Genomic DNA, 27,860 nt, shown 5'->3' with positions numbered 1-27,860 from the left:
TGTTGGGTCCCTATAATACTAGTGATTACCCCATTACTATTGTAGTTATACCCCCTATTTATATTGTTGTGCCCCTATTACCCCCATATTGTTATTTCTGTGCCCCATAGAATCCCTCTATTGTTATTTTTGTGGCTTTATATTATTATTGTTAGGTCGGCTGGATTATATTGTGACTCCTTAGACTCCTATATATAGAAAGGAGGTTTTGTCATTTGTATCATCCAAGAATTGTTCATTTATGTAATGTAAAGGAGGTTGCCCCCTCGAAGAGGCTGAATTATAAGGCGTGGATCTCTCTTTTCTATCTTTTTGTGAGCTGGTTTCATAACATTTGGTATCAGAGTTTTGGATTCTAGGGTTTCGCTGCTCCAAACAGGTCATCGTGGCATTTTCGCTATAAATTTTTTTCTGTGACGTTTCAGAAGTCGCAAAAAAAACCCATTTGAGAAGAATTGGCGTTGAACCTTGGGTCCGAATTTCAGAGCGTTTTGCGCGATATTTTCGGAGATATGATCTGAGGAAGTTGGCCTTTTTGCAGACTCCTGAATTACATTCAAAACAGGTGACCTGGGGAAAATCGTCATAACTCTCTCTCTGAGGATCGGATTGAAATTTCGTAAAAAGGTACAGAAAGAGGACGGACTGTAGTTTCTTGTACGTGTGTTTCAGATTCAAAATTTGAAACAGTGACTCGTGGCACGTCGTACAAGTTCGCTCTACTGAACCAGTCTAAAAGCAAGTCACTGTGGGAGATTTCACATAACTCTTCCTTGGAGAATCCAATTTGGCTCACACTTGTGGCATTGGAAAGAGGACGCAGAAGGCTACTACAGGTAGCAATTTCAGAATTGGATGACCCGAAATTACAGAGATACATCAGATTCAATATCAGGCTTCTATAAAGTGAAAAAAGGTGTGTAGTTTTTTTTTTTAATTTTTGTGTAAGCTTGGTTTAACGGAATTCAAAGGGCATAGTAAAACTTTATTATCGGTAACTGATGCCCCGAGGAAAGAAAATGCAAACACCTAGTAAGGAACCTGAAAGCTCTAGCATGACTCATGAAGAAGAGGAAGAAATGCTACATGATATATCAAAATTACAAGAACAAGTGCAACAAATGTCACACTCACAAAAGCTAACAGAAGCTAAGATAAGTGGCATGGAATCTAAGGTAAATGGCGTGGAATCTAAGATAAAGGGAATGGAAGCTAAGATGGATGGCATGGAAGCTAAGATTGACGCTAAAATTGATGGCATGGATGATAAGATGGATGAATTGAAGAAGTTGCTACAAGAAAGGGTCACTAATGGTGAAAAGGTAGTAAAGGAAACTCATGATGAGAATAAAAGAAATGTTAATCATGATTCCATAGACTCTAATGTTGGATCGAAGACTCACCATGTTCCAAAAATCGATATGAGGAAGTTTGATGGCAAGGATCCCGCCACATGGATATTACAGATGGAGCAATTCTTCGATCTCAATAATGTGCAAAACACACAAAAGGTACGTATGGCAACTTTATATTTGGAACCAAATCAGTTTGTATGGTATCAATGGCTTTGTTCTCGTAAACAATTTATCACTTGGGCAATTTTTACGGAAGAATTGATAGCACATTATGAGGATACAAAAAGCAACACTTTTTTTAGCCAATTGATAAGTCTCAAACAAAAGGGTTCAATAATGGAGCACATTGAGGAGTTCCAAAAATTGAACATAAGGGTAAAAGATATTCCAGAGGAGCATAGGATTGATGTGTTCATAGGGTCTTTAAAGGATAATATCCAACATGATGTGCGCCTTTGGGAACCTGATTCATTAGAGAAGGCATTCAGGTTAGCAAGAAAAATGGAAAGCAAAATTATGGCAACTAGGAAGCATACCGTTCACAACTATAAAGACGGAAGTGTTGTTGCCCATAGTCTTCCACAACCTACAAGGTTGACACCACAACAATTGGAAGAAAAAAGAGCAAAAGGGCTTTGTTACAATTGTGATAGCAAATACACAAAAGGTCATAAGTGTGCTGAGAAGAAATTATTCTACATAGATTGTGAAGAGGAAGAAGAAAAGGAGCAAGAAAGGTCAAAAGAAGAGGATATATTCCAGGAACAAAGCCTAGATGAAGAACAAATAAATCCGACCATATCTTGTAATGCATTGGCAGGAATTACCACTCCTCAAACCATCAAGATAGAAGGACAAATCAAGAAGAAAAAGGTAATAGTGTTGATTGATTCAGGAAGCACCCACAATTTTATTCATTGTAGGGTAGCAAAAGAATTGAATTGCTTCCTATATCCAGCACCAGAGTGTCAAGTGATGATTGCAAATGGAGGAACAATAAATTGTTCTGGAAAGTGCCATAATATCAAGCTATCCATGGGAGAATATGTATTGACTAGCCCAATGCTTTCCATTCCAATGGGAGGTGCTGATGTTGTACTAGGAGTCCAATGGCTACAATCCTTGGGTACAATAGCTTTTAATTTTCAAGAACTTTTCATGAAATTTTCTGTGGAAGGAAAGGAAGTTGAATTAAGGGGTATTGCAGGGAAACCAGGAAAGATAATCAGCTCTAATGGCATGACAAAGCTTCTAAAAAAGGAGCAAAGAGGTGTAATTGCACAATTATGTTCGCTAGATGTTTCCACATTGGAATCATCTATTTCTCCAGATCTCCAAAAAGTCCTGGACAATCATTCCAAGGTATTTGAGACTCCCAAAGGTCTCCCACCTATGCGTGATCATGATCATGCTATTCATCTGATTCCAGGAAGTGTTCCTCCAAACATCAGGCCGTACAGATATCCATATGTCCAAAAAAGTGAAATTGAACGTATGGTTGCAGAAATGCTAGAGGCTGGTATAATTCAACCGAGTCAAAGTTCTTTCTCAGCTCCAGTAGTATTGGTGCACAAGAAGGATGGATCATGGCGCATGTGTCCAGATTATAGGGAGCTCAACAAGCTCACTATTAAAGATAAGTTCCCCATTCCTGTTATTGATGAATTACTGGATGAATTGCATGGATCAATTTACTTCACCAAGTTGGATCTTCGTTCAGGATATCATCAAATCAGAATGAAGATTGAAGACATTCCGAAAACAACATTTAGAACTCATGAGGGTCATTATGAATTTTTGGTCATGCCTTTTGGCCTTACCAATGCACCTTCAACATTTCAAGGTTTGATGAATTCAATTTTCAAACCATTCCTTAGAAAATTTGTGTTAGTATTTTTTGATGATATACTAATCTACAGCAAGTCTTGGAAGGATCATGTTGAACATGTTGACAGGGTGCTACAACTATTGGAGGAGAAACAATTATATGCAAAAAGATCCAAATGTTTCTTTGGAGTCCAGGAGGTGGAATATTTGGGTCATATTGTATCTCATGAAGGAGTTAAGGTAGACCCTAGCAAAATTAAAGCCATTAAGGAATGGAAAATCCCCACATCCATAAAGCATCTGCGAGGATTTCTTGGGTTGACAGGGTATTATCGCAAGTTTGTTAAGAATTATGGGAGAATAGCAGCACCTCTAACAACATTATTGAAGAAAGATTCATTTTCATGGACTTCGAAGCAACAAAGGCCTTTGAACATCTTAAAGAGGCAATGTGCCAAGCACCGGTCTTAGCTACACCGACTTCACAAAAACCTTTATTGTGGAATGTGATGCTTCAGGAAATGGAATTGGTGCTGTTCTAATGCAAGATGAAAGACCCATTGCTTTTGAAAGTCGTCCAATCAAGGGAAAGTTTTTAAACAAAGCTATTTATGAGAAGGAAATGTTGGCAATACTCCATGCACTTAAGAAATGGCGACCCTACCTAATGGGAAGACACTTCAAGGTAAAAACGGATCATGATAGCCTTAAATACTTTTTAGAACAAAGATTATCCTCTGAAGAGCAACAAAAGTGGGTCACAAAGATGTTGGGTTATGACTTTGAAATCATCTACAAAAAAGGGAAGCAAAATGTGGTGGCAGATGCACTCTCAAGAAAGGATGAGGATGTGGAAGCATTGTTGTGTGCCATTTCTATTATCCAACCAGATTGGATAAACGAAGCAAGGGAGGAATGGAAGAATGATGAAGAAGTGTGGGCACTTATTCAAAAGCTACAACAAGATTCCAGTACTTCTGATACATTTAGCTGGCAAAATGATTCGTTATGGTACAAAGATCGCTTATACCTCTGTAAGAATTCCCAGCTAAAACAAAAGATTCTTATGGAATTGCACACTTCTCCCTTAGGAGGGCACTCAGGATTTTTAAAAACTTACCACAGGGTTAAGAAGGAATTTTTTTGGGATGGCCTTAAATCAGATATTCAAAAGTTTGTGGCGGAATGTTTGGTTTGCCAGCAAAATAAAGTTGAAACAATTAAGACACCAGGTCTATTACAACCTTTATCCATTCCAAGCCAACGTTGGGAGGAGGTTTCAATGGATTTTATCACAGGTTTACCCAAGTCTGAGGGAAAGAGTGTCATCATGGTGGTAGTTGACAGACTTACCAAGTATGCACACTTTTGTGCATTATCACATCCATTTAAAGCCAGTACAGTTTCTACTGCATTTATGGAAACAGTTCAAAAGCTACATGGAAACCCAAAGATTATTGTAAGTGACAGAGATCCCATTTTCACTGGAAATTTTTGGACAGAATTATTTTCTTGTCTTGGTACTCAGTTAGCTCATAGCTCATCTTATCATCCTCAATCTGATGGGCAAACTGAGATAGTAAACAAATGTTTGGAAGGATATCTTCGTTGCTTTGTATCTGATAAACAGACACAATGGGTCAAATGGTTGCCTCTGGCTGAATGGTGGTATAACACTTCCTTCCATACAGCAACAAAAATGACCCCATTTATGGCACTTTATGGGTATCAACCACCATCCATCACATCATATTTAAGAGAAAATTCTAAGGTTCAGGCAGTGGAACATCACATCGAACATCAACAACAAGTCCTCCAACTCTTAAAGGATAACCTCGTGTTGGCACAAAATAGAATGAAACAACAGGCAGATCAACATCGCAGTGAAAGAAGTTTTGATGTAGGTGATTGGGTATTCCTACGGCTACAACCATATAAGCAAATGTCCCTAAAGCAAGCTAAGAAGGATAATAAATTATCACCAAAGTATTATGGTCCGTACAAGGTGTTGGAAAAGATTGGTACTATGGCATACAAATTGGAGCTTCCTGCAGCTTCTCGATTGCACCCAGTTTTCCATGTTTCATGTTTAAAGAAGGTTATAGGTGACAAGCTCCCAATTCAAACAATATTGCCAGAACTTGACGAGGAAGGAAAAATTATATTGGAACCGGAAGCAATCACAGAAACAAGAACTCGACAGCTACGAAATCGATCAATTTCAGAGTATCTTATCAAGTGGAAGAACTTATCCGCTGAAGATTCCACATGGGAGGATGAAAATTTTATGCAGAAGTATCCAGAACTGCTCAAGCGTTGAGGACAACACTTTTTTGAAGGAGAGGGGCATGTTGGGTCCCTATAATACTAGTGATTACCCCATTACTATTGTAGTTATACCCCCTATTTATATTGTTGTGCCCCTATTACCCCCATATTGTTATTTCTGTGCCCCATAGAATCCCTCTATTGTTATTTTTGTGGCTTTATATTATTATTGTTAGGTCGGCTGGATTATATTGTGACTCCTTAGACTCCTATATATAGAAAGGAGGTTTTGTCATTTGTATCATCCAAGAATTGTTCATTTATGTAATGTAAAGGAGGTTGCCCCCTCGAAGAGGCTGAATTATAAGGCGTGGATCTCTCTTTTCTATCTTTTTGTGAGCTGGTTTCATAACAGGATCTTAGGAATTTATGAAGTTATCCCCATCAACTTTAAAGTTGATACTTGGAACCTAAATTTTCATATAGGGAAAAGAAACCTACACTCTAAAGAGGAGCTCTCTCCCCTCTAATGGTTATAAGGGAATTTAAAAAGCTCTTCCATGAAACTTTACTTATACTCGGAACCTTGAACCTTGAAGGTAATCAAACTCAAGCCATGGTAACTTATTTTGAAAATGTAACCCATCATGTTTCTTATTTACTTACTTGGAGTGTAAGGGTAATATATTTACTATATTTCAATAAAATTATAATGTAATGTTTATACTTCATTGTTTCGAATGATATAGAACCATGCATGGTTAATGTTTGCTAGGACTGATGCAGTTTCTAGGGAGGTGAGAGGCGGTTTTTTTGTTAAATCACTTTTGATTTTTAATTTTTAAAAAATATTTTTAATTTTTGAAATTTATAAATAATTTTTAATTAGAAATAATAAAAGATAATTTTTATATTATTGAAATTATTAAATATTTAAATAAAAAATTAAATAGTTCTAAATAAAATATATGTACAAATCATTTGACACATATCTTTAATGACAAATTTGATTATGTTTTTGTTTGATATATCTTCATTCAATGTCAATTCTAAGTTTGATATGTTATCAATAATTTAAATCTTTCTTCTTCTTCCTGTCTGATTCTTGCTAGTGTTTCTAAGGTGCTCATTTCCTACATTCACTATTTTGTACATTGGCCTGGAAGGAGAGGGTTTGTTTCCTAGCCATTATCTTCAAATGATTCCACAACATATATACAAAAGATTACGAGAAATGGAGTTTATGTGCTTTCCACGACGCTAAAACATGATTATGACAATACCATCCATGATACCAAATATAATATTGGTTTGTAATGGAATGTTGGGATAGTCGTTGAAGGTGTATTATAGGGCAAAGGGCCCATAGTAAAGAAATAATAATGGAAGCCATTCAATATAAGGTGGACTAGGTCCACTATGCTTGTTATTGTTAAATAAGACACACTATCGGAGTTAGTATCAAGTAAATATAATCAGGCCTCGTTAAAGAAGGTCCATTGGGTAGTTAGGAGGTTGTTATGATTATGATTATCTCACTAATTATACATTAGAATGGAGTCCTCCTTATGGAGTTGAGTTTATTGTATTTGAAGCTTAGCTTGTTAATACATTGTTCTATCGTAAGAGGCAAGTGAACATAGAAGGATTCCTTCCATAAAACGATCATTGTAAGGCTATTTTAATATAAAACAAGTAAATATGGTTCTCTATCTTATTTAATATATTTTATTATATACCTTAAGGCCATTTTGATATAAAACAAGTAAAGAAGATTCTCTATCTTATTTTAGTATATTTTATTATATACTTTGGATATTTTGTTAAAAGGCTCAATTCCATATATTCAATTCTAACTACCATAGTGAAGCTTATTTAATGATAAAAACCATAGTGGACCTACTCCACCTTATATTGAATGACCTCCACCATTATTATTCTACTATTGCCCCTTTGCCCCCCACTATACCCCTTGGGGCCATAATCGCCCTCCTTATTACATCCCAAGATAAGATCCCAACATGAAAACTTAATTGAAAATTGATTTAGATAAATTAATTGAGAGATGACTTAATCAAAGTTACCATTAAAGAGAAGATCCCTTGATTATTGTGTATCTATATTTCAATGAGGTTTTTAACCATACTTCATTTTGATTATTATCCTTAAATGATAATGCTTTTGTAGCCTTTAAAATATTTCATAGCAATAATGATGATCACAATTCTCATTGTTCAAAATAATAATCTTTTTTATAATGATTTTATTATTATTATTATTATTTTTTTATTATTTATTTATTTTTATTTATTTATTTATTTATTTATTTATATATATTTTATTTTATTTTTATTTTTATTTTTTTTTTTTATTTTTATTTATTTATTTATTATTTTTTTTTATTCTATTTTTTTATTTATTATTTTTTATTTATTTTATTTTTTCTTTCGGTTTAACAATGTGTATATATTATATGGTATAATTACCATCTTGAAAGTTATTCAGAAAAGTTTCTTAACCTATCTACCTATGTCAAGTTAATATAAAACCATTTCTCATTTATTATGAAGTAATCTCTAATAAAAACTTGTTGATAGATAATTTCAAACATCTTTTTTTAAATATGTTTTAAAAAGAAAATCAACAAAATCAACAAAATCAATATGATGTCTTCCACATTTACTGATAAAATTCTTAATACATGAAAACCTATGTGATGTCTCCCACATTTACGGATAACATTCCTAATAAATCTTTTGGTATAAACTAACATGTTTAACAAAAAAATAAAAATGAAAAATTGCTAATATAAAACAAGTCAAACAGCGAACCATATTAATGATAATCAATTAAAACAATATTTTTTAAACTTTTCCCATTGAAATAATTTAATTTCCCCATAAGTAAATTCCATATTATAATTTTTTTAAATTCTTAATTTATAAAAATAATTTTACTCCGAACATTATTAATTATTAAATTTCACCATTTTAATATAACGAAAATTATTTAAAATATATATATATATAATTTTATTGAATATCGAAATTATTTATAAATTTTAAAAACATAATTTTGATATTGAAAAGCCCCTTATTTCACCTTTGGGTGTGGTTTAGAGTCCAAAAGGCTGACCATGTAACCTCGAAGTACGAAACAATCCCACCTTTCTAGCATCGGTGAAACTTATTAAAAGCCACTAGTCAGTTGCACAAAGAAACTCTTGATTTGATTTCCGCATAGCAATAGATGTTGGGATGACCCCATCTTTACTTGGGTGAGTGAGTGTTAGTCAAAATCAAATCTGGGAGAGTTCTTTGCACCCGGAAGAAAAATTCAGAGTCCGAGCTAATGTGAGTTTCTTTCGGGTTTCATTTCATTGCATTTCATCTCTTTGTCACGGGAGGTTTGTCACGGGAGGTTCGTAGGCTTGTAGGAGACACAACCTTCATACCAGAAGGCCGAGGTTTGATGGTTTTTCCCTGTTTTCTCAGACCAGAGGGCAAAGAAGATTTGTTGCAGTGAAGGTGAGTGGAACAGAGCTCGCAATTGCTACATAGAGCCGATGGATCGGGTAATGCTCACGAAGTCCACTTCGCCCCCACCAACGCCCGCAGCCAGGTATGTCTCTTCTTTCAATTTTTTCTCATACCCATTCATGTCTTTCTTTTTTTCTTGTTTTACTTCAATTTCTCTGCGACAATGCCCTTCAACCCTAAGTGTCTTGCACAGATATTTGCCATTCTTATTTTTGAGTTTTTATCAATTTGAAAAAAATGAATTGTTGGGAGAAATTTCTGTAAAAAGTAGCTATGGTTGGAATACTCTTCATATACTTGGCTTGTATTACTGGTTTTACTGTCACCTGGAAAGTGCATCCACTGCTTACTGGTGCAGAATAATTAGGGTTAATTTATGGCCAGCAAATAAGATTACAGCTTGTTGAGGGAAGTTCTGGGACAATATAATTGTCATTCGTTGACTTATCAAAAATTTATAGGATTTTTCTACTTCGACTTTTTTGAACTGCTAGAAATTTTGGTCCTGCGCATCCTGAACTTGGCCCCTAGTGTTGCATCCTCCACTTCAGCAGCTTGAAAACATTTTCACTGTAACTCCTGGATAAGACATTACCATTTTTTTAACGTTACTTATGATTTACTACTTCCAAAAGTCTGCCGTTTGTCAGTATGGGCATATTACAATGAACGGGAAGTTGGCTTATAACAGGGATATCCAACGTTTTGCATGCTCGAAAGCACTTCAGCTGAGATCCGGTGACTGGTAGTATCTATTCTGCTAGATTTTCCTAGGAGTTGTATCCAGTTCCATCCACATGGAAGTTGGAAGAGCCTGCTTATGCAGGTGAGGGCAAGATGGTACACAATGGGTTAATATGTTGCTGAGACCCTGTGACTGAGGGTATCTATTCTCCCAGAATTTCCTAGGAGTTGTATACGGTTCCATTCACATGGAACAGCTTGCTTATGCAGGTGGGATACCCCGCTTGCATGAACAAGATGGGGCACAAGGGGTGAACATGTTGCTGGAGGATTTGCACCTTTTGTGGGGTAATGAAACACTCTCACTCTACCTTTTGAGGAAATCAAGCGTATTGTACAATGGTACTGTTCCAAGTTCCAACTTGTTTTTGTCTCTAGTTGTGGTATACAAGTACAAAACAAGTGACTCTGATGAAGATACGCTGACAACTTGTCTATGCTTGTCATGTAATCCCCATCCATATCGGTTTTAAATGATCAAATTAAGCATGTATCCACTCTTTTGTGAGGAACTTTAATTCTACTTTTCATTCTGAGATTGATAAATGTCTATGATGAGAAAGAACTTGACAAAATGCCATGTTCTTATTATTTACTTTTATTATAATACTTAACTATGCATTTTTTTCTAACCAGCTGTACACAATGTCAGGGGTCTACGATAGATCCACTGCTTCCATCAGGGATTGGATTCCATCCCTTATATTCTGAGGATGCCTTGAAAAGTTCCCAGGACATATCTACTAAAAGTGGATGTCCAAAACATGGCCATCCCTTGTACCTGGATGGATGCTTTGTCTTTTCTTGACCATTCTTGCTTCCTACAGGGAGACACGGACACCTTCTGACAATCTCCTACTGCCCCTCGGCCATGTGTGTGTGTTCAAACTTTAAATTCTATTAAATTTTTCTTTTTATCAAACTCAAATCTCCTTTATTAACCTAATGTAACTTACTAACAGATCTACACCTCAAAGAAAACCCTAAAACTAAAAGTCACTTACAAAAAAAGTCTGCAACTGAATAAAGGGGCTGCTTGTTGTAGTGATGAGTGGTAAATCTTCTAGATTGCATGGATCTAGAAGTTCAAGATGTTCTATCTGTGCTAGGTTAATGATACACCATTACACCCTTTTTCCTTTTTAACATTTTCATTTAGATTATGGTGATGATGTACTGTTGTATGCTTATTTTTCCTTTGAATGAGAAGATAATTGACTCACCAATTTTAAAAATTATTTAATTTGGTGCTTGCAATGTGCATATTTATTTCATTATATCTAACATTACAGTGTTAGTAGCTGTATTCACCATTTCTATTGGTTTAGAGTCTAGACATGATGTGTGTGTAAATTATGTTTTGCATTCCCACATCCAGTATATCCCATGCTGCCTCCATTTCTCCTACCCCTTTGCTACATTTTCTTGAAATTTGGCTCACCTTTCTAGCTGTTATTGAGATGCATTCCCTTACCCCTCAACTTGGATGTGCTGTGCATTCTAATACTTAAATGTAAGACTATGCCACGATAATAAATTATACATAGCAGTATCAGTCTCCTGAGCTTGAAATCAGAAATCATTGTTTTGGTTCTTCTATGATTGATTACACCTATTACTTCGCTTAACTTTGCAGCATAGGAGTGCTAATATGAACCTAATTGGATTTCTGGTATCGTATTTGAAATCTGATGTGAATTATGTTGGAATTATATTGTTATTTGGGGCTTGGACACTGTTGTTATGAGCTGCAAACTGTTGTGGGCTGCAGAGACTGCACTAAATACAAGTAACTGAGTGGTTGGGACAGTGGTTTGTTATCCCCTTCGTATGGTTTCAATTCCTGTGAGGGACGTGTTGGACCGTTGTGATAAGGCTTGAAGAGCAGGCGACCCTTGGGATAGAGCTCCTTGGTGTGGTTCGGGATGTCTCGGCTCTTGCTAAGTCATAAGTTATTGGTATATTGGGCTTGCTGACTGTTTGATATACTCTTGGTGCTATAGTGATAGCCAGTGGGTTGATCTTGGGCCTTGCCCAAATTACTCCAATGAGATAATGTCTATAACACCAGATTTAGTGCAACATGCTAATGAAAGCAATAATAATGTGGGCAAATGCAAGTACAACAGTATAATCAGCAATAGTTAAAATTATAACATCATTTAACACAGTAAACTTCAGATCTAAACATTCAGCTAACATCAGTTATGATTCTGTAGCAAGAACCAAACCATCACATAATCTTTTATTACTCTGCAATAGGATACGGAAAACTGCCCTCGGAATTTTATGAATGCCAACTGTTAGACATTTTAATTGTTTTTCTTCCTTGAATTAATTTTGCCCAAAGCATTTGGAGTGTTGGATGTCGCAGTAGCACTTCATGTCCTGCGCACCTAGCATCTTCTGAGGGCAGATCCTTCCAGTGAATGAACTATAAAATACTTGGACAGTAGTACTCTGTTCCTCAATTTTAGCATTAGATTGTTAATTCATATGCTGTGCCAAATTTCTGGTACGTGGGATATGCACCCAATATATCTAGAGAACCTCCCCAAAAGAACAAGTTTCAGGCAACAACAGAGTATGTGGGCTTTAGGTAATAATCGTTAATCTTTTTGTTTGTTTTAGGTTTATATAGTGCAGGAGAGTTGGTGGGACTGAGTAGAAAAGGGTGGGAAACTAGTTATTTGTTTTTTTGAGGAATTTTAGTAGATTATCCTAAAAGGTGGGTGTCATTTGTGGGTAATTATGCGTGTCCCTTGAGGGCACAGGGTGCCTCAGCAGGTACCCCCATGGAGGGTATGTGAATTTTGGATAGTTTTGGTGTACCCTGAAGTACCCTAAATACTAGGTATGTTTGGGCATCCCATGGCATCCTCAGTAGGGAGTTCTCTTCTGGAATGTACTACCCTGTGTTACACTGGTTGATTCCAAAAATAAATTAAATACCCTCTAGGAATTTTAGTAGATTATCCTAAAAGGTGGGTGTCATTTGTGGGTAATTATGCGTGTCCCTTGAGGGCACAGGGTGCCTCAGCAGGTACCCCCATGGAGGGTATGTGAATTTTGGATAGTTTTGGTGTACCCTGAAGTACCCTAAATACTAGGTATGTTTGGGCATCCCATGGCATCCTCAGTAGGGAGTTCTCTTCTGGAATGTACTACCCTGTGTTACACTGGTTGATTCCAAAAATAAATTAAATACTATTTGCAGTTTTACTGATGATATGCCCAATTTTAATTTATGAATTTATTTTGCCATTGACGAACAGAAGAGGACAGTGTCTATCAGGGATCACTTAGGTCTCAGGAATGAGTGTATTAAATTTTAAGTCGAGCTAGCTTGACACCAAATCTTTTGACAATTTTCTTCATTGATCCATAAGGCACCCCTTTTCATCCAAGGGATACAGAATGATGCTTGCATTCATGAAGGAACATCAAGCTATGCATGAGGTATTTAACAGCTTTATCAGGATATATACTTGATACTTGTCTCGACACACAAAGATTGTAGTCTCCTGTAGTAGAGCTGCCTCACAATGAGAATTTAGACTGTATGGGCTGAAGACAGTAGGTCTTTCAAATGCAAAACATTTTTAAATGACATTTGAGGCAAATATCTGTTGGGTCATTTTTATTGTCTGGCCTGGTAGACAGTGTATGTATTTTACTTCTCATTTTGAATCAATGGCCTCCAGATCTCTTTCATATGCAGCCCGGATAGAAGACAAGATGTAATCTTCTCTGTTTAGGAATGGAACCCATCTCTGCTTAGATGCCATTGGCATTAACACAAGATGTAATCTTTTCTGTTTAGGAGTGGGCACCACCTCTTCTTAGATGTGATTGTCATTTGCCCTCTTTGGTCAGGCTTTTCCACTATTTCTCCCAGCGACCAATGCTGATGCCATTACCCCTTTCTTCACCAGTTTTCTCTAAATAGTCCATCAAGTGCTATCCTTTCCCTTTGGGTTGCATGTTTGTGCTGAGAAGAGCATTCTACAGACTTGTGTCAAAGAGAATCTGAGAAATGTAATAAAAAAACAGACATAAAAGAAAACCAGCACGTATCCATCTTAACCCTGCATCTATCAATTGCAGAAAGGGATTTGAATTCAATTTTTATGGGTGGAAGTCTCAAAATTTTGTACTCTCAAAAAGATTCACACCTTGATGGCTTTGATCCTTCACAGTGCTGGATAAATCTGGGGTTAAGATGGATATATACTAGTGTAGAAGGGCCAAATCACCCGTCAAAATAAAATAGTGTGATACTTAATGTTGATTTAATAAACTACACGACTTTCTCAACAGGCCTCGCCTCATCCAATATGCCAAATTAAAAAAACACTACATTAAAGGTTCTCATAGAGTCAAACTTCAAATGATGATCATCTGCCCAATGACATTCTTCACCTGTGCAAGCCTTTTTATAAAGGCAAGAGCAACTCTTCTCATATCCATTATTTCTGTATGCTGAGTTATATCTGCTGAGAAAGAAGACCATCAGTTCCGTTAATTTTCATTTTCAATTTGCTCAAATGTATCAATATGAGCGGCAAGGTGATTAAGAAGTCCTCCTATAATTATCTGCCACTTTTGCCACCATTCAATTGATATTTGATCAGGAGAAAATGGATGATTCTGAATGATCTATATAGAGTCAGCCCCTTACTCTAGCAATAAACAGAGAGAGACAAAACCTTCAAAGTTCAGATACATTGTGGCAACATGAAGACCAGCTTCTGCCTCTGAGAATGATACTCTTTCTTAGCCAGATTTACAAAACCCTTGATTCCTTCACTGCCCATAGCACAAATTGTGGCATGTTAAGGTGCTCCCCACAAGTTTTTAGCAAAATCTGTGTGAATTTGCTAGTCAACAGATCAGATGGTGATTTTTGTAGCTCAAACCAATACAGTGCAGGTTGTTCACAAACTTTAACAAACTGTTTAGAAAGTCTGGCTATATGATAACAGCATATTGAGATAATGAAAGTTTTGATGATAAAGATCTCCTGTTCTCTGATAATCATTAAAGGTTTCTTCCAGATTGTCATGCGATCCTTACTGCAAAGCTTTGCTGATAACTAAGTATTATCTATTAACCACTAGTCATCTGGCAAGGAACTGTTAGGATCATTGATGAAAAAATGGTATTCGCAAAAATTGTCAAGGTTTTGGAATACAACTTCTCGGCAACATCGGTGAAAAATTCAGCAAAATTCAGCAATCTGTTGAAAACATTCAAAATACAAAATACATTCATTTTTTTCAATTTTCTAAAGATATAAACCAACAATCTAATTAAACATCTCAACACATGAATTTGGAAAAACCATTTATACATATGATATAGGGGATGCCAAATAAAAAATGATACATTAAAGTCGACACTCAATCATGAACCTTGATAGCTTTCCAATCAAGGACTCAAAAGTGGACAACCAAAAATAAATAACATTAAATATATAAATGTATCTCATCATCATGAGTCATCTACAATTGCAAATCTAGCAGCTAGCTATCTAACATCAAATCTCTCTCTCCCTGTTCTGGGAAAAGTTCATGGTTTGTCTATTTCCACTGGAAGGTCCTATATCATTTGTTTGATGTCGGCTGGTTTGTGTGACTTTATCAATCTATGTAGAAAGTGGTGCTGTGTTGCCACATCACCCTCTTTGATGTCAAAGTCATTCTTTGCCCCCTATTCTTGTTTCTCCTCCCCTGCCAACTATGCTTGTTGCTATTGCTCCTCTTCTAACCACGTATGCACCTCCTCCCTAATAGGCACCTTGTACTTCACCCTCCACTTGTACATGTTAACATTGTCCAAGGAAATGGTGTCTGTATCAGGTATCTTTACTAGTTGTCTCACCCATGGTCAAAGATTGTAGTGGGCATATGCCAAATCATTAAGATGTGGGAAATCCAACCTATAAGATGGTCATAATAAATTTAATGTGTTTTGAGGGTCATAAACATGTCAGAGGGTCATAAATTAAAATTATCATAATTGCTTAGTTGAAGTTCTAACTTCTTGTGCTTCTTTGAGTGTATTTTTTTCAAAAACACTCTAATTGTGTTTGCATCTTGAAGTGCTATAACTTTGGTTGAGTACTAGAATGGAAAAATTCTATAAATTTGGTGCTTTTGCATTGTAATTTAGCCACAAAACATCTACAACTAATAAGAAAGAAAATTAAACTATTCAACTTTCAAATAGAACACGTTATTAAAGTATTCCTTTATTGTGGTAGTTCTTGTAGACTTCTAATAGCATGTTGGATTAGTTGTTGTGTGTTTAGCTTTTGTAATGGGGTTTAAGTGTTCAATAGTATTTGATTGCTTAATTCCATGACCTCCCTCCTTGGATCCTTGAATCTGGCAATTGCTTTTTTTTTTCTTATCTTTTCTTTAAAACTTGAAAAAACACTTTGGCCACAAGCCAAGATGGTTTCTTGCCATGGGTAGATGAGTTTGAACTTGCCCAATTGAAGGATTTTCTCAAAAGAAGACTATATATTTGTTACAAAGTAACTTATTTGATAGCTATAAACACCATACAGTCTAATTAGGGAAGGGGAAATAAATCCATATAGGATAAATATAATTATCATTCACTGAAGACAAGGGTAAAAGGCTATGGCCTTTGGTGATTACTTATTATTATTATTTTAATTATTTATGAAATGCATTAGTATATTTATATTCATTGCAAATTTTTTCACCCAAACTTAATGACCAAACTCAACTAGTTGAGCATCTCTTAGTGCTCACCTAATTCACTTGACTAATGAAATGTGAGTACAATAAGGATAAGCTCACAACTGCAGTTGTCCTTGAGAACTAAGCATTACATCTTTGTAAACTTGAACCAACAAAGATGTAATGCAAATGTGACCTTAGCAAGCCTTCAACTTAGGTGAGCTCGAGCATTGGAGACACCAATGACCTAACAAACTAAATATCAAACACAAGCTAGGGAGCACTTATATCAACGCACCACTAGTGACCACAAACAAGCACACCGCATGAGCAGTGCGTCCCACCGTCCTCTTGTAGTCTTTTCTCCTTTGACAACATTAGATGCCCTTCTGGGGTTATGAGGAATAGTAGACTAGTTGACAAGAAAAGGTTCCATGTTGAGTTCCTCAAACATGGTTTTCACTCGCAACTTTCACATTGCCTGTTTGTTAAATCATGATGTCTGTTTTGTTTTGGTTTCCCTAGGATATCTCTTAACATATCACACATTCGATCCTTACATTAGGGACCAACTTGGAATCAAATAACTATATAACTATCATGATTGGACACCTTCAAGCTCTATGCTATAGTGCTTCATTTATGGTTCTTAGAGGAGGCATCTCAAGGGTATAGAACATGTAGGTTTCCACTTAGACTACCATGTTATTGACCACATTTTCACTCTATGGACCATCATTGGGTAGGCTTATCATTGTTCTTTGAAAGTCTGTTGTTTCTCTTGGGGCACATTTTGAGTGGTGATGGTTGCCTTTTCCATTGTATTGATGCCTCTACTCACTTTTCTTGATGGTTTGATCCTCTCGATCTCTTCTCTTGGGGGCCTACAAAGATAAATTAAAGCTTTTTCCATTTTGTGTGACCTCAATAATTAATGGTTAATGTGGGTAATGCCAAATTTGTAATCTTCAGTAAACCAAAATGTATTATTGGGGATAAGATCGAGATCAATACAACTCACTGGGGGTTCAATTTAGAGGAGCATGTTTGTGACATGCTTTTCATCTTGACCTAAATAAGGGTTAGCACTTGCTGGCCCTTCTCTGAGATGTTTCCATAACCATTTTCGGGATATCTTATCCAAGATGTACCTATTGGACATAATTGTTAGGGCCATGGTCGTCTGCTAGCCATGGATTTGGATATTGATTTTGCTTCACATTTATCGGGCTATAAGAGAACCTATGACCTCTTTCTTAGATGCATCATCATCTGATGCAAGGATATTGACACCCAATCCATTGTTATGGCCATGTTGTTCTATTGGTCAGAGATTTTGGGATAGGTTAGAGAGAGTTAGAGAGATATTGAGCTAGGTTAGAGCATAGTTTTAAAACTCCGACTCCGACTTCGACTCGGCCGAGGATCGACTCCGACTCCGACTCCAAAACGGTAATGACTCGGCCGGCTCGATTTCAGTGAGTCGGTCGTTGTAAAAAATACATTAAATATTTATTTTTTTTATAAAAAAACATAATTTTAAAGATTTTCATTCATGTTTCCAAACACACAGCTTTATAATATAGATGGAAGACAACATATGATCAAAGTAGGCTCATGAACCAATCCATTATATCAAAATGGTACCCAATGGCAATACATAGTCAACTGTCATACATGATCAAAGACTCAAAACAAAAAACACATAACCAAGGAGGCTAGAAATGGCCTCTACAACAAAAGTAAACTGTGACGGTGACCAGACTCCAGTACTAGTACTACCGACTAGTGGCTACTGCCAGAGGAGCCAAGATCATGTCGATCAATCTCTGGATCATCATCATCAGAGTCAGACAGGGGGCCCCACACACACACTTATATCCTCACCCCAATAGGTTGGGTTGCATGTACACACACACATTCATATTTTCCCACCACCCATCAATTACAATAATATGTATACACGCATACATATCTCCTCAGCACCTACGACCCAATATGTGTTTGTACACACACATGCACACAAGCACAAACATATATTACTCTATACAATCAAGTCAGTTGAAGAAAACCATTTATAAAAGGACTTCAAAGTTAAAATGAGTATTATTTTTCAAAGGATTTTCCCAATTATACCTTCACTTTATTTACATGATGCAGGGCATGCCTAAGGATTATTATAATGGGTAAACTATAGTAGAAAATAACAGTGGAGAATGATTTTAACATGCTTTCTTCCTTTTCTTGTGAACAATTGACAAGTTAAATTTTACTTTTTGTCATAGTTTCCCATTTACACATCCAACCACCAAACGTACTTCATAAAAATAGAAAATTTGGGCCGGTTTGACATCTATCTAATTTTATTATAGTTACCTCAATCTGGAAGCAATTCATTCAGGTCAATGTGTTAGCATCTTCCCTCCCTTGAGTATTAAACATTACTGGAAAAATTCAGTGTCCTGCCTCATTGGCCCTCGTTCACCTGTGATTTCTTTCCATGTGATCTCTGATTCCTATCTATGTGATGTCCGATTCCTATCTATGTGATATCTGCAGCTATCATGCTATGACAACATATCCATTGATGGGATTCACTCTACATTAATACTCTCCTAACACAGTTGGCATAGGAATTGCAACTTGTTAAATTGTACCTCAGATAGTCTTCTACAGCCCAGACACATATGTGGCAGTCCAGCACACACTTATGAACAGATGTCGATACTTCAGTTACAGTAATTCGAGCTGTGCACTGCCAACGATGCACTTCCTCTCTTGTTGACTGAGCACTATAATGCATTATATACGTAGGATTGGTTGCTGTTCTATTTCCACAAATTGTCCTCAACTGTTTGCATGGTATCCTCAGAAGTTTACATGTATTAGTTCAGTTTTATTCTAGCAGCTTTCTAATTTTGACTTCAGTCTAAGTTGAGTTAGGTAAGACGTATGCAGTCCAATTGAGAGGACAGATCTCTAGGAGAATGCATGGTTGCAAGCATCAGATCATCTACAGTAGAGATGCACTTACCTGGTTTATCTATGCCCTCAGGACTGACTCAGTGGAGGAAACGGCTTGTTTGGCCGAGTTAGCCATGACTCGGCCGAGTCATTCAATGATGTTTGGGAGGTGGTGCCGAGGCCTGAGGGCAAATCCGTGGTTACTTCCAGATGGCTTTACAAGGTAAAGCATGCTGCAGATGCCAGCATTGAGAAATTCAAAGCAAGGTTTGTGGCTGGAGGGTTCTCCCAGGTAGAGGGAGTTGATTATGAGGAGACCTTCGCTCCCGTGGCTCGATATACTTCGATCCGCTCCATTATATCGATAGCAGAAGAGATGGGTTGGAAGATCCACCAGATGGATGTGAAGACTGAATTTCTCAATGGCTTCATACAGGAGGAGGTGTACATTGAGCAACCACAAGGCTTTGAGGTGCATGGGAAGGAGTCCCATGTGTGCAGACTAAAGAAGGCCCTTTATGGCCTGAAGCAAGCTCCCGGAGCTTGGTACTGCAGGATAGATACATATTTGCAGGGGATGGGTTTCACAAAGAGTGAGGCAGATCCGAACCTTTACTTTATTGTGATTGGTGAGGAGCCTCTCATTCTGGTGCTGTATGTGGATGACTTGGTCATTACAGGTGCAGAGAGACTCATAGAGTACTGCAAGAGAGATCTTGCGACAGAGTTTGAGATGAAGGACATCGGCTTGATGCATTACTTTTTGGGCTTGGAGGTGTGGCAGGAGGAGGGGCATTTCTTCCTGGGGCAGGGGAAGTATATTGTGGACATCCTTAGCAGATTCCACATGGAGGATTGTAGACCCATGTTGACACCGATGATCACCAACTGGAAGAAGCTTCATGCTTCGGATTCCGAGTTGGTGGATCCCACATTGTACAGGCAGCTGATTGGTTCCTTGATGTATTTGGTCAACACTAGACCAGATATCTGTTTTGCAGTCAACACGATGAGTCAATTTATGTGTGAGCCTAAGAAGGTTCACTGGGGGGCTGCAAAACACATTTTGCGATACTTGCAGGGGACAGTGGATTATGGTCTGGACTACAGGCAGGGAGATGGAGTGAGATTGGCAGGATACACTGATTCTGCTTGGGCAGGTTGTGCTGCTGATAGGAAGAGCACTTCAGGGTGCTATTTTGGGTTGGGTTCAGCAGCAGTGTCATGGTTTAGCCAGAAGCAGCAGTCAGTGGCACTGAGTTCAGTGGAAGCAGAGTATATGGCAGCCAGTCTAGCTAGTTGTGAGGCTATCTGGCTTCGCAAGATGTTGTTTGGCTTATTTGGTCAGCCGTTGAGACCTTCAGTGATTTACTGTGATAATCAGAGTTGCATTAAACTCACGGAGAATCCAGTATTTCATGACAGGTCAAAGCATATCGGGATCAAATATCATTTCATCAGAGACTATGTTCAGAAGGGAGCTGTGAAGCTTGAGTATATTTCCACTAATGAGCAGGTTGCAGATATTCTTACCAAAGCCTTACCACGGGGCAAGCATGTCTACTTCAGAGACAAGATGGGTGTGGTGAGGAACACCTTCCTCGGTAAGAGGGAGTGTTGAAATTTGGTACCGGAGGACAGGTGGTTCCCTTAGGCTTTGATCTTTGGCCTAGGGAAAAGTGTCCAAAAGAATTTAATTTTTCTCCTAAAGTGACTTTATAATTTTATAAAGTTAAATCTAATTTAAAAGTGACTTTAAGTGATAAAGTTACTAAGTCTAATTTTTAAAGTGACTTTTATAAAGTCAATGAAAAATTAGAAAGGAAAAGTGACTTTGGAAATAAATGACTAAGTGGGTCTTTATTAAAGTGGGGTGAATTAAAAAATAAAAAGTGAGATTTAAATGAGCATTTAATCTCAGCCTTAGATTTCAATCTATTTCAGCCATTGGATTTAGGGATCACCCAAAAGTCACTTGGATCACCCAAAAGTCACTTGGGGTTAGATTAAAGGAGGAAAATGAGGAAAAGGTCATTAATTCTTTCATGAGCAAATTGAGAGAAGGAGAGCAAGAGAGCAAGGGAGATTTCTGGACAGTGAGCTGCGGATTTTCAGCAGAGCGGAGTTTCAGCAGAGCGGAGTTTCAACAACGGAGTTTCAGCAAGGCGGAGTTTCAGCAACGCTGAGTTTCAGCAAGGGTGAGATAAGTTGTAAAAGTTTGCTTGCTGATTTTTGCTGAATATTTCTCTTACTGTAAAAAGGCATTTTCCAAAAATGAATAAGAGCTCTCAAACTGGTTTTCCCCAAGAGTTGTAGGGGGCTTTTTCAGGGTCAAGTTGACAAAAAATTTCAGTGTTTAAATGTGTTTTAATGACTGTTTATTATTGCTGATTTTTATTCTGCAATTTCCAGCATTCTGTAAAATTTCCAGAATTTGTGTTTTCAGCAATATTTATTTTTTCAACTTGTTAAATGTATGGTTATGGGAAAGGGCATTTAACTACATGGGAGAAATAAGGTGAAACTGAAAACCGGGGTGGGAAAATAAAAATTTCTACAAGGGATTGAATTGTCTTTTAATATGTAATGCTGTATTTAATTGCTTTGTTGGTTCTGTACATATTTTTGAATGGTGCTTCATGAATTCAGAACAAGCATTTAACTCTACATTCAATTCTGTCAGACAAGAGTAACAGTTTTCAATATTCTGTTTTTCTCTTGCATAGGATATGCAATGTTGCATATTTGTTTATATATTCATGCTGAAATACATTCAGGGTTCCTATTATGACATGCATTGTTGGCAATGCTCCTGTGCCTTCTGGCCACTCTTTGTATTGTTTCTTGCTGTGTCACAAGGTCACTCAACTTCAATCTTGAGGTTCACAATTCGGTGAGCCTAAAACATTTTTTGAGGTTCAGCGAACCTTATGAAAGCTCATGCCTATTGACCAAGTCTATAGCTCAAGTGCATAACCTCATGTCACAGGTCAAGTACATTATAGAATTCTTTATGTTTATTGATGTTGATTTCTTACTTTTTTTTATGATATATTTGAATATTTCATATTAAAGTTAATATATGTATATATGTAGAAAATTTTTATAGACAAACCTAGTGGCAAACCTTATCTGAACCTCATCAAAAAATTCAAACTCAAACCGAAACTAATAATTGCATAACCTGAACCTGAACCCAAACTGTGTGACTTAGGTTTCTTGCTGATGTTTTGCTGTGGGCCGTGGCCAAGATGTTTAAATTTTATATTTCTGCCATGTCAATTTATTTGGCTTATCTGTGCTTACTTGAGGAAATGTTTGTCTTATTCCATTTGTGCAGACTGGAAAGTTCAGGAATTTGTTCTCATTTAATTAAATTGATTCTTTTGTCTGCTCTTCTGTTGCATTGTTACAGTTCCGCAGGGGCATCTTCTCCTGCTGTACCAGTGAATATTGGTAGTGCAGACTGCTCTGGATTGGGGCAGGGTCCAAAGGGAGGTAGTTTATCAGGGGCTGGTTCTTGGTTACCATGGACTTCTGTAAGCACAAGTGCAGGAGAGTCAGCTCTTGGATCATCACAAATTTCATGCAGGCCTTGGGAACGAGCAGATTTACTGAAACGACTTGCCACATTCAAGCCTGCAAATTGGTCTGGGAAACCTAAGGTTTGTTTCCTTAAAATAAACATTTTGACAATGCCAATGTGCTAATTTAGTGTAGCCACTTGATTTGAAAAGCTCTTATCTATTGCCAAGGCAATGGTTATACCTACTTTCTATTAATTTTTAGTAACTTCTATTGCATTTCATGATAATACTCAATTTGCATTATGTATTGGCTTCCATTTGCAGGTTGCCAGCTCATTGGCATGTGCCCGTCGAGGTTGGATTAATGTGGATGTTGACACAATTGCATGTGAGGCATGTGGTGCCAATATCAGTTTTGTAATTCACTCTTATTGGACATGCGATGAAGGTAATCCTATGCACGTTTATTCCTTATTTTGTAGCAATGCAGTGTTAAATGGCCTTCTCAAATTCGCTGCTTAATAGCACAAAAGGCTGGGTTCCTTGTTTCTTCTTATACAAGTTAGATTATGAAAGGATTGTACAGCAGGTTCTCTCAGGTTAATATGTCACCATGATGATAGTGGATTGGCTTTTGTTTTTGTGGATAGCTATAGTAAGGGTTTGGATAACAACATCGTTAATGTGGTGAATTAAACTGAGTTCATATGTGTAGGCAATCCAGGTTTAGGATGTGTGTGGTTGGATAACTTGAGTTTCTAAATGCAAACTTTAAAGTTACAATTCTACTATAAATAATGCATTAGATAAATCCTATGATCCTGTAACGGCCCTGCCTAGACCCCTTGAAATGCTGTTCAAAAATCTGATATGGAAACCCATATGAAACATGTCAGAAACACCTCATACAAAGTTCTGTGAGAGTGACCTTTCTGATTTTGGAAATGATGTTTCTAGATCTGGAAATGGAAAACCTACGTTTCACAATCCATGGGAAGCGTTTCTTGCATTTGTAGAAACAAATTTGGTGTGCATTTTGATGCTTTTGACCAAAAACTTAAAAAAAAAATAAAAAATGAAAAAACAAGAAACCTTGGATAATCTTTTTTAATTTCTTTGTTCTTTGATAAAAGGGATATCTCATTAAAATCAGAAACATGACACTATTGGAGAAGTAGTTATACCAGTGGGTAAACTTCAATGAGACTTCTAAGAAAAGTAGCCTTTGCAACTGCAACTGGGGATACTTTTTTTTGCAAAAAACTGCTTACAAATAGGAATTTATATGAAAATAATAGACCGTGTTGGCACTTGATTTGTTAATGCTTGGATATGCAAGGTCAACACACAGGACAAATCGAGGGCAACTTGGAGGGAGAGCTACTGTCACCTAAGCTCCAGCTTCCCACCCTTCAGGGTGAACCTAGTCACTGCTAAGAGGGCTTCCCTACACTTGATTTCTGTGTACCTAAGTGTGTTATAGAACAATACTCTTATCTTAGACAATGGATGGAATGTGCTCAATTCATAACAACAGTACTTTTAGTCAAATCAGTGAATTTGTTGCCAATCATCCAGCTATCTCAAGAAAACACACACACACACAGATATATATATATATATATATATATATAGAGAGAGAGAGAGAGAGAGAGAGAGATGCCAGATACAATAAGATCTAGAATTGTTGCACTTATGAACATATTTACAGCTTGTAAACAAGACAAATGGAGAGGATTATCGGTTCTGGAAAACAGATATATCTTTTATTTCAAAGAAAAATGTCAGCAAGAAGAGATGCTAAACAGAGACAATAAGATCTAGAATTGTTGCACTTATGAACATATTTACAGCGTTTAATATAGGTACAGATTTGTAGTCATTATTAAAATTGATGGTCTGAAAAGCAACAAATGATCAAGTTATAATGGACACCTGAAGTCAATGAAGGGTCTGTTCGGTACACATTCCTAGGTTGTCCCAGCATCAGTCTAGATTTTAAAGGAGCTATTGAATGTATATGTCCTTCATATATCTTGGGTTTTAGACACAATATAACACCATCCAGCCTACAGTCTTAAATCCATAATTGCTATACAATGAGTACAAGTAAGTGTTCCTGAGCTTTTATAAAGGAGATTTGCATTGATATTTCTTCAAATGGTTTGGCTCTGGAGACAAACCTCACACAAGGTGTGCTATAACACTCTGAACTTGTAATTAAGGCAATTAAACAGAACATCAAAGGCTACTGGAAATTTGTGAAAAAAATCATTCAGTTATATTTTGTCAAACAGTTTTCATGCATCTTCACAGAAACTACAGATTTGCAAGATCTATAGACCAGATTTAGATTTTTAAGTCTTGTACCAACAAAACTTTCCAGCTTTCAATCATCCATCTATACCAAATATGTAGGGAAACAAATTTAAAAAAGTCATGCTGGTTCTAGGAAGTTTACTCATGTATTTTGTCAAACAGTTCATAGGCAAACTAGCACTCCAACAGTTATAACCCAGTGCCATGACCAATGCATCACGGAGAATAAATCGATGAGTTTCATCATGAAATGCACTTGAGATTACCTAAATAGTTATCTGTGTTACACTGATTTGGCATCAATTGGCACCCACAGAACATAGGTAATAACTACAGCCAATGACCTGTGAATATGGCTGTGAAGAATGGTGAGATGACTCAAAGGGAGAAACATATTTTAGAGTATATATGAGTCTAGGTTCTGCTAATCAGAAAATTCAGTTTGAGAGCAAAAAGGTGGCTGAAAGTATACCAGTTGAACAAACACTCATAAGCTTATAGTCATAACATACACTCATAAGAAATTGTCATACAACTTGAACACAATCAAGAAATAGTTTTACTGTCTATAACCATGTGCTGAGAGAAAAAAACAAAGAGAAATCATTCCAGTTGATCAAACACCCATAAGCTTTAAAAACTGTGTTATCAGGGTGAATTTGGTGTACAGCTACTGATGAAAGGTTTCCAAAACTGACGAGCACAAGAAAAGGGGCTAACTCAGCCTTTAAGGTGCATTTGAGACCATCCACAAGCTTCATATTCAGAAATTTAGAGGAATTAATCCATAGTTCTGGTATTAGCTTCTTCAACCACATAATGGCAATGCAAGTTGAATAAATAAGCCCAAATTCAGCTCCCCAGCAGTGAATATCTAACATCTATAGGCATGGAAAATGAGGCCCACCTTTTTGTAAAGTTAGGCCCACTAGAAAATGTGCACTCTAAGGCTGAAAACATTACATTAAACTCCTTTTGATGGGCCCCAATGAGATGAGCACCTTTTCCTTGGTTGACAGATATAATTTCATTTGATCCATTCCTTGTGGAACCCGTGAGTATGACCCACCTCTTCTTTCTAATAATAAAGTGTGCTTAGGTGAATGAATTCGGTGGGGCTTAGGAGGAGAGTGCCACCCAACCCTTAGTCATTTCATTGAAACAATTGCTGGTGCCCGCTCCCCGCCACTCCTCACCCCCCACCCCCACCCCTTCCCCACAAAAAAAAAAGGAATAAAAATTGCACTCCACTCTTAGATAAAAACATTACATTGCAAATCTTGTGGACCCCAGGGTTTTTGCATCCTCTTCTTGGCTGTAATGCATTTACAATGTTCATCATTTAAGGTCTAGGAGGAGTGACCCAGTCTTTGACTTAGTGAACAAATCACTCATATGAATAAATGCCTGTGTGCGCCCAATGCCAAACATGTGGTAACAGACCCCAAGGATGAAAGCACAAACAAGATGGCGTGGCTACCTTAACAAAATTAACAGTCCAGATTTAATATGCCATAAAGGCATCTTGATAATGAAAAACGTCAAGAAATATTACGCTGTAACATGATTAGGTTTAAGGCTGACAAAGCGTCCTTGTCATTCTTCTTTTGGTCTCTACAACCCTTGTTTTGTGATGCAAGCTCAAGAGCATCAATTTCCCAATTGTCATTTTCTTGTTTTTTTCACATTTTGAGAATGATAAAGGAATTGCAAGAAGATTTTCATTTAATGGCCATATTACAGGTCTAAGTGGCCAACAATGAAGACACTTTCTTAGCCCTAACTTAACAAGCGTTCGCTGTTATTGCTCCTGTCTTATCGGAGAGAATGATTTCATAGTCATTCTCACGATATCTTGTCCAAGGTGCACCTCTTAGACATGATCATTGAACCCATTGTCCTCTATGGTTCTGAGTTTTGAGGGCCAAGTTTGCCTCACATTGATTGTTCTAGGATAGAGGCAGTCCAGAGTCTTCAATGGATCATCTAGTGAAAATTGATAGTCACCCAATCCATTGCTCCTGTCAGAGTTCATGACAAATCTCTTTTGCCCTGTGGATGCTTTTAGACTGGTCTCTTCCTCCACAGAGTTTGAATTTTTTGGGACTCAACCTTCATTATGGATTAGTATTCTTATCTTGTACTATGTTCTAACTTCTTATGTGGCCTTTGCCTTAGCAAGGTCTCATGACGAGTTCATTGTTGGTTTTTAGAGGCATCCCAATTACTCTAGTCAGTGGCCATCTTGCTGGATTGGCTCCCCAATTCAAGAATTTGTTAGATGCTCTAGGTTACCTCTTATTATCTAAGTAGGATTTGAATTAGATCATTAGAGAGGGCATCTACATGGAGTAAATCCAGGTCACTTGGAGTGCACCCTTCAATGGTCTTGGCCCTAAGATGCCATTTTGTTTAGAGCATTTTCTGTAGCTGAGAGATGGCCTTGTTATTACAGTTGCATATGCACACAAACACTGGGTACATGCATTCAGAATCCCCTTGGGTCAATTTTGGGTGGGCTTTCATAGGCTTCGGGTTGAGATGGATCACCACATCTAATGATGAGATAGGATTTGGCAGCTATGTGACATTCAAGAGATTGAG

At 37.1% G+C, this 27,860-nt stretch overlaps 1 protein-coding gene across 4 annotated transcripts in view; it reads left to right on the top strand.

The window, feature by feature from the left end:
• The first annotated feature begins 8,678 nt into the window (after positions 1 to 8,678).
• The window catches only part of ILP1 (IAP-like protein 1), an 81,734-nt gene continuing 62,552 nt past the window's right edge, over positions 8,679 to 27,860 (top strand). For all 4 annotated transcript variants that reach the window (XM_089378019.1, XM_089378022.1, XM_089378020.1 and 1 more), the window contains exons 1-3: positions 8,679 to 9,071; positions 22,826 to 23,075; positions 23,262 to 23,385. In XM_089378019.1, the coding sequence (XP_089234145.1) occupies positions 9,016 to 9,071; positions 22,826 to 23,075; positions 23,262 to 23,385 (430 nt within the window). In that variant the 5' untranslated portion in view covers positions 8,679 to 9,015. The remainder of the gene's footprint in view (positions 9,072 to 22,825; positions 23,076 to 23,261; positions 23,386 to 27,860) is intronic.

Source organism: Pinus tabuliformis, chromosome J (genome assembly GCF_031772625.1).
Source record: "Pinus tabuliformis cultivar Carrire ecotype Pingquan chromosome J, CPIR1, whole genome shotgun sequence".
NCBI lineage: Eukaryota > Viridiplantae > Streptophyta > Pinopsida > Pinales > Pinaceae > Pinus > Pinus tabuliformis.
Note: the sequence above shows the minus strand (reverse complement) of the source record. Positions and strands in the feature narration are given on the sequence as shown.